Here is a 13944-nt window from a genome sequence, read left to right as displayed (position 1 = left end):
ACAGAAGCGTGAGATAGAGAACGAGAGTTAAGGTGCGAGAGGACACGAAGAACAAAAGGTGTGAGAGAAAGAACAAAGGAGCCTACGGTGTGAGATGAGAGAATTTGAAATTCTTACCATTTAGGTGGAATTTCAATTCTACAATTTTATTCTATTAAAATTATTTTAAAAAATGATGTCATTTTAAATTCTTTAAAATCTCATATCCAACAACTGAATTATGATAGAGGTATTTCAAATTCACTTAAAAAAATTATCTTATTTAAATACCCCATCCAAACATAGCGAAATGTTCATGAGAAGGATCAAGTGGTTTGGAAACATAGTACTAATGGTGTTTATACAGTTCATGGAATCCTTGATAGATAATTTAAAGGTTGCTGGAAATTGGATGAAGGTGTGGAGATTAAATATTCTTCCAAAAATAAAGCGTTTTATTTGGAGAGTGTTGTGTGGTTGTCTCCCCTGTAGGCAAAAGCTTCGATGTAAAGGAGTTCAATGTCCAATAACCTATGCTTTCTATCCCTCGATTATTGAAAATGAATGACACATTTTATTTGGTTGAAATCAAGAAATAAGCATGTGGCAAGCAACGGGTATTTGACAATTCATAGAACAAAAGGTGAATGCAGCAAAAGAATTAATGAACTCCTTTTCGATCTACTTGGATCACTACATGGAGATATTATCAACAAATTTGATGTTACTTTATGGAGCAGTTGGAATTCTTGGAATGACAAGATATGAAATGAACATACCAACCCTCCTCTTGTTTCTGTTTCGGTTTCTATGCAGTATTTTGTTGAATGGCAAAGTGCAAGGTAATATGCTCCTCAACATCAATTAACAAATGTTCATGACATCTCTTACCAGCTCCAACTTGGGGACGTTTGACAAACACCACCGTCAAGTTTCCTTAAATGCAACATTAATGTTGCTCATTTCAAGGAGGAGAATAGTTTTGGTGTCGGCATGATACTCCATCAAGGAAGATTCGTCAAAGCTCACTCACGTTTTCGACATGGGTCGACATGGGTTACCTGACCCAAAGGCTGAGGCTTAGGCTTGGGTTTGCTTCAAGTATTGATCTGGGCCCAGACTATTGGTTTACATAATATCATTTTTGAAAACCTAACATCTAAAACTCAAGGTTGTTTAGAGGTGCGCCATTCCAAAATAAGATTATCCTATTTGTGCATGAATGCGACCAACTATCTCCTGTTTCAGCATTATAAAGTATAAACAACAAACTTCTTTAATCAAGGGACTAAAAGATATTGGACATACAAGCTAAAAGTGATAGAATTTGAGAAAACAAATATTGACAACAATATTCAAGAGGACACTAAAACATAATTCTCAAATTTTTTTTGTTTATTTAAAATAAAGTGGTTCATTAGGTAGCTCTTGAAAAAAAAAAGTGATTAACATGCTAGTACATGTTAAAAAAAGTGAATAATATTCTATTATAAGTAAAGAGGAATAATTTATCGATGTCTCATTTTTGAGATAGTTCACCGAAGCCAATTTTTTTACTTTTTTCTCTTCAATCAATTTTATTTTGTTAATAGTTGTCATTGTGGATGGATTATAATAATTTTGAAATGATTTAAAATGAGATATATATTAATAAATTTAATTAATTCATAAATATGTTACTAAATATAAATTTCATGGTATACTCAGGACGGTTATAACGGAAATCAAATAAATAATAAAATAGAATAATATTAATTTGCAGTAAAAAGAATAATATTAATTTATTCTGTTTACACTATGTATAACGAAATTAAATATATTCATTTAATATGATTTTATTTTTCTTTAATTTAAAAACATGAATTATTTGTTTCTTATTTTATTACCATTTTGTTCACTTCTCAATTAATAAAATAAAAATATATTCTACAATTATAGTAAAAAGGTTTAATTTTATATAATGTTAGCATACAGATTTTTCTCTATTAACTAATTAATTAAAAATTATCCTTATTTTAAGGAAATTAAAAATTATCATATATATATAAGTTTTAAATTAATTATCTTATATATGTACCAAAAAGTTTTAAAGCAATTATTATAAAAATTAATAAATTTATCATATAAAATAATTTATAATTAAATTTTAAATTATCAATTCATTAAATTAAATTATTTAAAATTTTTGAATGATAATATAATAATTTTATCCTCTACTAAGTCCCAACGTTTCCTATTTTATTCCACTTTTAGCAATAAATTTTGTCATAAACACTTATAACAAAAAAAGTAAGTAAAAAATAAAAAAAAGTTTTTCAATAAAGTATAAACTAATTTGTATAAACTTTTAGAAAAAATAAAGTTATACATTGATAATATAAATTTTTTACATAATTATCCGATCAACTCATTATATATGATAAATTTATTGATTTTTTAAAATAATTATCTTAAAATAATTTAAACAATGATTTGCAATTAGATGATAATATAAAATTATTTTACACACTACATGTATTAAACTCAAACTTTTATATATTAGTTTTTCTAAAAACTAATTTTTAACTCAAAAAAAATGTTACTTATAATTTTCTTATCTTCTTTTTTTATAAGTATTTTTTAAGAAATTTATTGAAACATGACCATGCTTGGGTCAATAATACTACTCTCTTAGACACCAAACAACCCTTCCCAAACTATAATCTAATCCAAAAGCCATCATTCATTTTCCTTGGTAGGTAAAGTTCCAAGACCTTCACCAACTTTTTCACTCAATTGTTTTGGTGTAAGCAATTCGACATGTGTTAGTGTTAGTTGGCAACCAAAAATCCCTTTATGTGACTCAATCCAACAACCACTCACACCACCAACCCCCATAACCATTTCTCACAATACCCTTCATTTACACATTATCATCACCAAAAATAAATAAAAAAAACCTCTCATTTCAGAGAGAGAGAGAGAGACTTCACAGACCAAAGTGCAGAGAACAACAAAGTTCACAACTTTAAGGAAAATTGAAATGGCCCAAGTGAGCAGAGTGCACAATCTTGCTCAAAGCACTCAAATTTTTGGCCATTCTTCCAACTCCAACAAACTCAAATCGGTGAATTCGGTTTCATTGAGGCCACGCCTTTGGGGGGCCTCAAAATCTCGCATCCCGATGCATAAAAATGGAAGCTTTATGGGAAATTTTAATGTGGGGAAGGGAAATTCCGGCGTGTTTAAGGTTTCTGCATCGGTCGCCGCCGCAGAGAAGCCGTCAACGTCGCCGGAGATCGTGTTGGAACCCATCAAAGACTTCTCGGGTACCATCACATTGCCAGGGTCCAAGTCTCTGTCCAATCGAATTTTGCTTCTTGCTGCTCTCTCTGAGGTGAAGTTTATTTATTTATTTATTTGTTTGTTTGTTGTTGGGTGTGGGAATAGGAGTTTGATGTGTAGAGTGGATTTTGAATATTTGATTTTTTTTTGTATTATTCTGTGAAAATGAAGCATCATGTCCCATGAAAGAAATGGACACGAAATTAAGTGGCTTATGATGTGAAATGAGGATAGAAATGTGTGTAGGGTTTTTTAATGGGTAGCAATAAGCATATTCAATATCTGGATTGATTTGGACGTTTCTGTATAAAGGAGTATGCTAGCAATGTGTTAATGTATGGCTTGCTAAAATACTCCTAAAAATCAAGTGGGAGTAGTATACATATCTACAGCAAATGTATTAGGTGAGGCATTTGGCTTCTCTATTGTAAGGAACAAATAATATCAGTTAATGTGAAAATCAATGGTTGATATTCCAATACATTCATGATGTGTTATTTATATGTACCTAATATTGACTGTTGTTTTTCTCCGCAATGACCAAGATTATTTATTTTATCCTCTAAAGTGACTAATTGAGTTGCTTACTTTAGAGAAGTTGGACCCATTAGGTGAGAGCGTGGGGGGAACTAATCTTGAATATACAATCTGAGTCTTGATTATCCAAGTATGGTTGTATGAACAATGTTAGCTCTAGAAGATAAACCCTCCCCCAAAACACAAATTAGAATGACATTTCAAGTTCCATGTATGTCACTTTCATTCTATTATTTTTACAACTTTTAGTTACTTAACAGATGTCTTGTTCAGCATAAATTATAATTTATTCTGTTTTTTTTTAGGGAACAACTGTTGTAGACAACTTGTTGTATAGTGAGGATATTCATTACATGCTTGGTGCATTAAGGACCCTTGGACTGCGTGTGGAAGATGACAAAACAACCAAACAAGCAATTGTTGAAGGCTGTGGGGGATTGTTTCCCACTAGTAAGGAATCTAAAGATGAAATCAATTTATTCCTTGGAAATGCTGGTACTGCAATGCGTCCTTTGACAGCAGCTGTGGTTGCTGCAGGTGGAAATGCAAGGTCTGTTTTTTTTTTTTTTGTTCAGCATAATCTTTGAATTGTTCCTCGTATAACTAATCACAACAGAGTACGTGTTCTTCTTCCTGTTATAATCTAAAAATCTCATCCAGATTAGTCATCCTTTCTTCTTAAAAGGAACCTTTAATTATCAATGTATTTATTTAATATTTAAATTAGCTTGTCAAAGTCTAGCATATACATATTTTGATTATATTCTGAGAAATGCACCTGAGGGTGTTCCTCATGATCTACTTCAACCTCTGTTATTATTAGATTTTCTATCATGATTACTGGTTTGAGTCTCTAAGTAGACCATCTTGATGTTCAAAATATTTCAGCTACGTACTTGATGGGGTGCCCCGAATGAGAGAGAGGCCAATTGGGGATTTGGTTGCTGGTCTTAAGCAACTTGGTGCAGATGTTGATTGCTTTCTTGGCACAAACTGTCCACCTGTTCGTGTAAATGGGAAGGGAGGACTTCCTGGCGGAAAGGTATGGTTTGGATTTCATTTAGAATAAGGTGGAGTAACTTTCCTGGATCAAAATTCTAATTTAAGAAGCCTCCCTGTTTTCCTCTCTTTAGAATAAGACTAAGGGTAGGTTTAGGAGTTGGGTTTTGGAGAGAAATGGAAGGGAGAGCAATTTTTTTCTTCTTCTAATAAATATTCTTTAATTTGATACATTTTTTAAGTAAAAGAATATAAAGATAGATTAGCATAACTTAATGTTTTAATCTTTTATTTATTTTTATAAATATTATATACCTGTCTATTTAAAAATCAAATATTTGTCCTCCATTCCCTTTCCCTTCAAAACCTCAGTTCCAAATATACCGTAGTTGAATTATATTTTGGAAGGCCTATTGGTTGGAGACTTTTCCTTTTCAGAGATTATCCCTCACCTTTATTATAGCCTTTCTATTTTTAAACTTCATATAGACGCCATTCTTGTTTTAAAAAACACTAAGTTTTCTTTTAGTTATACCTTCCCCTCCTTATTCTCTCCAAAGTAAATATTGTAGCAAGTGTTGGTTGATCCATTGTGAATCTTATTATCCTATTTAACATGCAGGTGAAACTGTCTGGATCAGTTAGCAGTCAATACTTGACTGCTTTGCTTATGGCAGCTCCTTTAGCTCTTGGTGATGTGGAAATTGAGATTGTTGATAAACTGATTTCTGTTCCATATGTTGAAATGACTCTGAAGTTGATGGAGCGTTTTGGAGTTTCTGTGGAACACAGTGGTAATTGGGATAGGTTCTTGGTCCATGGAGGTCAAAAGTACAAGTAGGTTTCTATGTTTTAGTGTTACATCACTTTTAGTATCCAAAATGCAATGAAATTAAAACTCATGTTTCCTATTAGGTCTCCTGGCAATGCTTTTGTTGAAGGTGATGCTTCAAGTGCCAGTTATTTACTAGCTGGTGCAGCAATTACTGGTGGGACTATCACTGTTAATGGCTGTGGCACAAGCAGTTTACAGGTATTCATGAATGACACTATCTTCTATTATCTTTTATTTTATAGCTTACACTATCATTCCTAATTCAACCCCCTTCTTTTCTCTTTCCCCTCACTCCCAAAATAGAGCTTATCATTGTATCCTTAATAGCTCTTTTATGTGCTGTTTCATCTCTTGAGCAGATTCTACATGATTATCCTTTTTAGTGAACTTTTTTGTCTTTTAAATAATTGATATCATCATTTGAACTTGCACATCATCTCTATCCTTCCTCATTTTATTATATTTCATTAAGAGTGATAAAATTACATTGTCAAGTAAAGCAAGTTAGCGTATCAGATAATGATGCTTCGATTGCAGAATTGGTGAAAGCTTGCACAATTCATTAGCTTAGTGACAATTGTGATGTAGATAGCCATAATCTTCCATGCAACTTATTATGCTTTTTGTCTAAAACTTCTTTTGCACTTAAACATGAATTAGAGAGTTAGGATGAACAATAGTAACAGACACAAAGCTTATTTCTAGACCACCCAGTGGTGAAGACGAAGCAGCATGAGTGAGATTAATGGCAGCATCTGATTGAAGCTTCTTTTGGTATTATTGGAGATGAAATCTTGAGCCAAATTAGGGCTTTTGCCTCCTCAATAGCCATTGGTTCAAAATTGCTTTCAATAAAATGATTACAGAATCAAATTCTTAAGAAAGACCTTCAAGAACAACATCAAGATGTTTCCTGTGCAAAACAGGCTCACCTACAAAAGAGTGTCTACAAGCACCTTTACACTTGCAAAAAATTCCTTAACTGAACAATTGCCAAGAGTCATGTTGCAAACTTGAGATTGGAGTTGATTAGATTTGGTGTGTGTGAGATTCTGGAAATGAGCATGAAGTTTTTTGCAAAGCTCATAAAATGAATGCAGCCAAGAATCCTAGATAGGATTGAATTTGAGAGAGAGGCTTGAAGTCAAGATAACCGCAACTGATCTTGCTGTTCCCATGCTGCATAGGACTCGTTGATTCTACCAAGATAACAATCTTCTGTGGTGAGAATATGAGTGGGAATTGTCAGGCAACAAAGAAAATGAAGGCTATGAGCCTTTGTTAAGGTGCAGAGAGAAAACAGAAAATGAAGAACTTGTGTATTGAAGGAATTGAAAAGCCAATTACAATTGTGTTGCAGAGAGATATTTATAGTTCTGAAGTGTATAACTAACTAAACAGAATGCTACCAACCTAGAGGCAGTTGAGAATTGCTCCCTTATTACAATACTCTCACAGCCTTGATGATAGGCTTGATTTGCTGCCACCGAAGAAGAACATTATTGTTGGAGAGTTTTTCAGTGATTGCATCAGAGAAAGTTACAAGTGTGATTGGAGATGAAGGACTTGCGGTCGTCGAAGGTTAAGTGTTAAGTGGTGGAATGTGTATCGGAGGTGGTTGCCTAGCCCAAGAAGCTGGTTGCAGTGGAAGCGGATGCGGCAGAAGCCATGGGTTCAGATCAGAACTATGTTCTAGATACCATATTAGGGTTAGCTTTCAAGAGAAAACTTATGAAACTGAACTGTAAACTGTTGTATTATTGATTAGCTGATCTAGTAGTGATGGAAGCTTGCTTGCGAAGCTTCTATGGAGGCTGGATCATTGAGCTTCAATGAGGTCCTTCAATGGTGATTTTTCACCATGGAGATGCAGCGGAAGATAAATGAAGAGGTGAGAGGAGGCGTCATCCACTAGGAAATAAACTATGGAAGAAGGAGCTTCACCACCAAGAGAGTGTCTTGGATAAGAAGCTTAGAGAGGAAGCTTCAATGGAGGAATAGAAAGAGAGAGGGGGAACAAAAAATTGAAGGAGGAAAAGAGGGAGAGAAGTTGAACTTTGAAGTGTGTCTCACAAGACTCATTCATTAAAGTTACAACAAGTGTTACACATGCTTCTATTTATAGTCTAGGTAACTTCCTTGAGAAGCTAGAACTTAACTACACACACCTCTCTAATAACTAAGATAACCTCCTTGAGAAATTTCCTTGAGAAGCTTCCTTAAGAAGATTCCTAGAGAAGCTAAAGCTTAGTTACACACACCTCTCTAATAACTAAGTTCACCTCCTTGAGATGAGAAGCTAGAGCCTTAGCTACACACACCCTTATAATAGCTAAACTCACTCTATTCCAAAATACATGAAAATACAAAAAAGTTCCTACTACAAAGATTACTCAAAATGTCCTGAAATACAAGACTAAAACTCTATACTACTAGAATGGTCAAAATACAAGGTCCAAAAGAAGGAAAAACCTATTCTAATATTTACAAAGAGAGTGGACCCAACCTTAGTCCATGGGCTCAGAAATCTACCCTGAGGTTCATGGGAATCCTAGGGTCTTCTTTAGTAGCTCTAGTCCAATTTTCTTGGAGTCTTCTATCCAATATCCTTGGGGGTAGGATTGCATCATGTAGTACAAGAGAGGGGAATATATATACAGTTGTAAGTTGTAACTACCTAATCAAACCCAACTGACTCACCATACACAGAAAAACAATGTACAAAGGATAATAGAAAAACTGAAACTGAGATATACTCATTACATAGAAGAATTACATGATGAATCTGAAAATTTTAATTGGGAAACTGAGGACAATAACAAGGCTTTCAGAGTTCATTTTGACAATAGGTAAATTATGGACTTCAACTTAGACCTCAAGGGTATGCTTGGGAGTGGGGTTTTAGAGGAAAAGGGGAAGGAGGGAAATTTTTTAATTCTAGTAAATATTCTCTATTTTGATTAATTTTTAAAATAAAACAAATAAACTTATAGATTAGCATTCACTTAATGTCCTGATCTTTTATTTGTTTCATGAAGTTTTTTATAGCCTTTCTGTTTCTGTTAAAAGAAATTGGAGGGTGTTCATAATCTATATGCCCATATATATGTATTGTCCTGTTGTCTGTGTTTCTGTTTTCTTTCTTTAGTGTCTCGCCTTTCCTTAATTCCTTATCAACACCTTGTTTATTTTTGAAAACTTAAATGTCCTCATTTTTTTTACCTGTACTATAACTTTCCAAACAAATAGTAGAAAATGTTTCAAATATTCCCCAGAACTGTTTCAGTGAACAAAGTTCAAGCCAGAAAAAAAGCAAGCAGAGGCTAAAGAAGTATATCTTATTGTGAAGAGTAATCTCAATTGGTTAATTATCGAATTGTATCATTTTACAATAGAAAATTAGAAGTGGGTTGATTAGTTTATACGAACAATTATTTAAATAGGGTTGATGGTGTGGTTAATTACTGATCATATGTTAAGACTATGAGTCGATGACCAGCCTCAGTGCAGTCATTTTAAGTTCCATTATTTTTTAATTGTGCTTATGTTTAACTTTGTCCTTCTTTTAAAGGGAGATGTAAAATTTGCTGAAGTTCTTGAAAAGATGGGAGCTAAGGTTACATGGTCAGAGAACAGTGTCACTGTTTCTGGACCACCACGAGATTTTTCTGGTCGAAAAGTCTTGCGAGGCATTGATGTCAATATGAACAAGATGCCAGATGTTGCCATGACACTTGCTGTTGTTGCACTATTTGCTAATGGTCCCACTGCTATAAGAGATGGTATGGTTTAGCTGTTTGTTTTTGCTCAAGAGCTTGTTTTCACATATTTGTGGTCAAGAGCGGTTTAGCTGTTTTTTTTTTTAAATTGTGGTTAATGAAATTATTATAATTATACTAATATTGAAATTGGATCACTAACCATGTGAAATGCTTGAATTTTTAGCTTGAAAACTTCTTTTGTGGATGATTTTTCTTTTATCTATGTAGTGTGGGGCATCTATGTTGTTCCTTTAAGCTTTGTGTCATAGTTGTACAACCTGGTCTGTGGGCTGGTCCAGTTCTTACTCATGACTGTCTTTTGCAGCAAACTGGTTAAACTTGGGTGACCTGTTGACCCACCCAGATTGGCCTGTTCTTTTTTAAATAAAACTCCAAAAGGCTACTTATAAGATTTCAACATGATACTTGAATGACCACCCTTACTTTAAAGGTCATTATGCCATCAGACCCCTTGATTCTCTGTTCAGTTATGTTCTTATTCTTATTATTTTTTAATTTATATTATTATCCAACGATCTGATCTTTGTACATGATGCTGGACAATCATCAAAGCTAGTTTGGTTACATCATATAATACCTTTTTTTTCATAAATTATTTTTTCCCATAATATATTTATATGTATTTTTTTAATACAATATTCTGGGGAAATTTTTTTTTTCTGTTTTCTTTTTTCTGGTTTGAATACTATTTCAATGACTGGGCCTTATTATTTTCTGGTTTGGGTTATACAACTGTCCTTTGATGTACTTTTGAATGCTTCAATAGTATTTTTCATAATCATGGAAGGCACTAGAGTGCAGTGCATATTGCACAAGGTTCTTTAATGGCATCTTGAATTTGTTAGAACATGGAGTTATGATATACAACCATTCCTATGTCTTCATCTAATAGCTAAAGCTTTTGGCGTAGTTGGTTAACATGGTATTGGAATCTTATTTTAAAGGTCCATCTTATTCGCAAGTACAAGGCAGGTGGACCTGCGCATTATTCACGTGCCAGGCTCAAAGGGATTTTGTATGAGGGGGAATTTTTGGAATATAATATATAGAATCATTCATGTGGTTCACCTATCATGTGTCAACTCAAGTTTTTGTCCTAGTTGTATTATTGCAGTGTCTAAACTAGGCATGATCTTCTGTGGAAGGAAATTTAACCTAAGGAACTTGAATGCTTCTTGTTCTGAGATCTTTATTTTTTTTCTCCAATCTTTTTAATACTTGAAAGGTTTTAGTTGTATCTATAAAGGGTGCAGAATTAGGGGGTCAGCTTTTCTGTTGTAAGCGTGAATTAAGTGCATTTTATGTTGTTCCCTATTTTATACATTTGAACTATCAACCATATCATTTAGCAAACTTCTTTGTTGCTCAGATTCCCATTTATTCTTGTTTCCTCTATTTTTTAGTGGCAAGTTGGAGAGTTAAAGAGACTGAGAGGATGATAGCAATCTGCACAGAACTCAGAAAGGTCTTGCTAATTCCTTTATGGTTTCTATATTACTGGACTTTTTACATCTCACTGACCTACTACTGTCTTGGTATTTCAGCTAGGAGCAACAGTTGAAGAAGGTCCTGATTACTGTGTGATTACTCCACCTGAGAAATTGAATGTCACAGCTATAGACACATATGATGACCACAGAATGGCCATGGCATTCTCTCTTGCTGCTTGTGGGGATGTTCCAGTAACCATCAAGGATCCTGGTTGCACCAGGAAGACATTTCCTGACTACTTTGAAGTCCTTGAGAGGTTAACAAAGCACTAAGCATTTTGTACATTGAGTAGGGAAGAGAGAGAGATATATATAAATACTCACAAAGCAGTGAGTATATGGCTTGCTTTTGTTTCTAAACATTCCTTTATAAGGACTTGAGATAATTTGTATTGTTTAAAAGAGCCATTGGTTCTGTTGTATCAAAGTAATTTAATTTTCAGTACCGACTTGGCTCTACTCATATGTGGTGGTGTACATTGCATCTTTGCATTTGATTCCATATCTATTGGGATGGGACCATACATTTTTTGTTTATTATTTAAGTCAAACATATCAGATAATATGTGGTGACCAGAAAAGTGTCTAGCAATCAAATGGGTCTGTGATTGCATGTTTGAGTTCAGGACATTTATTAATGAGTGACAGAATTTTAAAAAGCTCGCCAATAGGAGTTGCCACATCTGATCGAGTCTTCTGTAAACACTAACTGTAACTTGAGTTTGATAATCAGATTCCCCCCGTTGGTAGGTAATATGTAAATTTCACTATAGATTCTTACTGAGGATGATGGTCTTGACTTCGAAGTGGTGAGTGTAATTCTCTAATCTAAACTTTATATATATATAAAAAAAGAATGTTAAAAACTTGAGTGACATACAGCAAATAGCAATGAAAGCATGACCATGGCCTTGGGGGGCCAAATGGCCATGTACCACTTTTCCACCTACTTGAGAGCCATGGTCCTGAATGAGGTCCTTTTGTTTCATTTTTTTTACAATAAAGAAAGTTCATATTCTTGGCAATAGCAAGGCAAATCATTTGTGGAAGTCACATGAAATTCACCATAGGCTTCATTGTTCAAATCCTTTAGTCACTAAGGCAGGGCCTATGTAAGAATTTTGACTACTCTTGTAAATGCTGTGCGGTAAAGACTACGGGAAAATATAAATTATTGCATATCTAGAGGTGAGGTTCATTTCTCCGATCCATTTCTCCAAGTAATAAAAATATATATAAATTATTAATATGGTATGATATGGTTATTTGTCCTTTAAATATGCGATTATAGGTTCAATCTTTGGTTAATCTATCAAATGCATCTCAATATTTTGAGAGAATAGTTTTTAGCTCTTGACTGAGAGATACTTTGAGTTAAAAAAATGTATTTATAAACTATTGTCTATTGAATTTTTATTTTTTTTGTAACACCACATGTGAGTATTTTACTAAATCCATGTTACAATGTACTGAATGTTTTACAATACAGTCTGGTTTGATAATAAAATATGCACAAAGTCCAGCTTATGTAACTCTTTCAATTCATGGAAAATGATGATATGCGAATTGAAAGAAAGAAAACCATAATGTAAGTGTATTTTTTTTTTCTTTCTCTTCTTTAATATTACTCAATATCAGATTGCACATGGGAAGGGTACTGGCTCATGTGGGATATTAATTTTTATCCCTTACCTAAAAAGAGAGAAAGAGAAAATAACTATTTAAAAAGAGTACCACCACCACCTTTTTCGCTTTTAAGTTTTGTTCTGTTTTCACTACTCTTTCATGCGTTGTTTGTTGGCTTCCGATAGTGACGAATATGATAATGATTTTACGTTGAGAAAAAAAATGTGCCATGTAAATTCCAGAGATTGAAATTTTAGCTTCAAATTAATATTTATTTTATTATCTTTTCAAATTGGTTGCATGTGAAAGAATTTGAAGTTCTTCAACAAGGAAATAAACACTTCAATGCTCAATCCTTAGAGTCAGTCACTAGATCCCAAAAGAATGTGATGTTTACACACATTAGTATATATATATATATAAACACAGCTTATATTATATTAATGAGTGATGCGCGAGGACGGTGGTGACACTACATGGCCAAAACAAGAAATGTAATTTAATTTTTTTTTCTTTAAGTATTACTCTATCCTTGAATATTAGTCTTAAATCTTCAAAGACCTTGCGAACGAAGCAATCTTGTCCTGATCCTGTGATTGTTCTACACTAGTCCTTACGTGTACCTAAGCACATGATACTTTGCTGCCCTAACATAAATTGTACCATAAGGATTCTTGGGGAGATGCTTTTGCCTTCATTTTCAAGTTTGTTTACACTTTCAAGTCGTTTTTTCAATGCATTCTCTTTCCTTTCTGGGACCCCTTGTCTTTAACACGCGCGCACACAAAAACTAGTAGACAATAATTAGTACTACTTGGGTTCCATTAAATTGTAACTACATATACATGTGTTTTTTTTTTCTTGGATCAACTGCATATACATATGTTTTATGAGTTTCATTGAATTTATATTTACACAAACAGTTATTAAAACATAATGTAGAGCCTTGTCATTAACCTGATGTTAGGATTATAATTTCATGCTTTGATTTTGATTGTACGTTTTTTGTTTTTATTGTAAAGTGTTTATTTTATTAAAATTTGTCTTGGAGTGCTGTGATCTTTAGGGTGCACCGTTCAAAAGAGAGACGACAAGGATAATACTAATACTAGTAGATTCCACGCATTCAACCCTAGTTAGTTTAGCTATGACAAATTAAGCATGGTAAGAAAAGGGGAGGAGAAAAGTAAGAATGAAAACATATAACAAATTGTGATTGAACTTTTCCATGCCGTAATGAAAACATTAATTTTAAGATAAGCTTCAACTCCTAAGAAGAGATATGTCAAAGAAACTTAGGATTTTTTCTCTATTTATAACGGTAAATTACTCATCCTTTTAAATGATTAATTTGCGTTGTTGAATTCGTTGT

The 13944-nt window shown here is 33.4% G+C and overlaps 1 protein-coding gene across 1 annotated transcript; it reads left to right on the top strand.

Moving 5' to 3' along the window:
• Window positions 1-2844: 2844 nt before the first annotated feature.
• Window positions 2845-11409, top strand: LOC114417344 (3-phosphoshikimate 1-carboxyvinyltransferase 2). The gene is made up of 8 exons (XM_028382512.1): window positions 2845-3355; window positions 4146-4390; window positions 4729-4882; window positions 5462-5676; window positions 5755-5872; window positions 9246-9456; window positions 10860-10921; window positions 11001-11409. Exons 1-8 carry the CDS (start codon window positions 3002-3004, stop codon window positions 11217-11219), a joined length of 1578 nt encoding a protein of 525 aa, XP_028238313.1. The 5' UTR covers window positions 2845-3001; the 3' UTR covers window positions 11220-11409.
• Window positions 11410-13944: the final 2535 nt, after the last annotated feature.

This window comes from Glycine soja, chromosome 1, assembly GCF_004193775.1.
Source record: "Glycine soja cultivar W05 chromosome 1, ASM419377v2, whole genome shotgun sequence".
Taxonomy (NCBI): domain Eukaryota; kingdom Viridiplantae; phylum Streptophyta; class Magnoliopsida; order Fabales; family Fabaceae; genus Glycine; species Glycine soja.
Note: the sequence above shows the minus strand (reverse complement) of the source record. Positions and strands in the feature narration are given on the sequence as shown.

Bases quoted from the DNA above. Each gene is read 5' to 3' on its own strand.
- LOC114417344 (XM_028382512.1), top strand. From the start codon at position 3,002: ATGGCCCAAGTGAGCAGAGTGCACAATCTTGCTCAAAGCACTCAAATT. The intron at 4,883-5,461 runs GTATGGTTTGGA...TTTAACATGCAG, and splicing joins GAGGACTTCCTGGCGGAAAG to GTGAAACTGTCTGGATCAGT. The intron at 9,457-10,859 runs GTATGGTTTAGC...TCTATTTTTTAG, and splicing joins TCCCACTGCTATAAGAGATG to TGGCAAGTTGGAGAGTTAAA.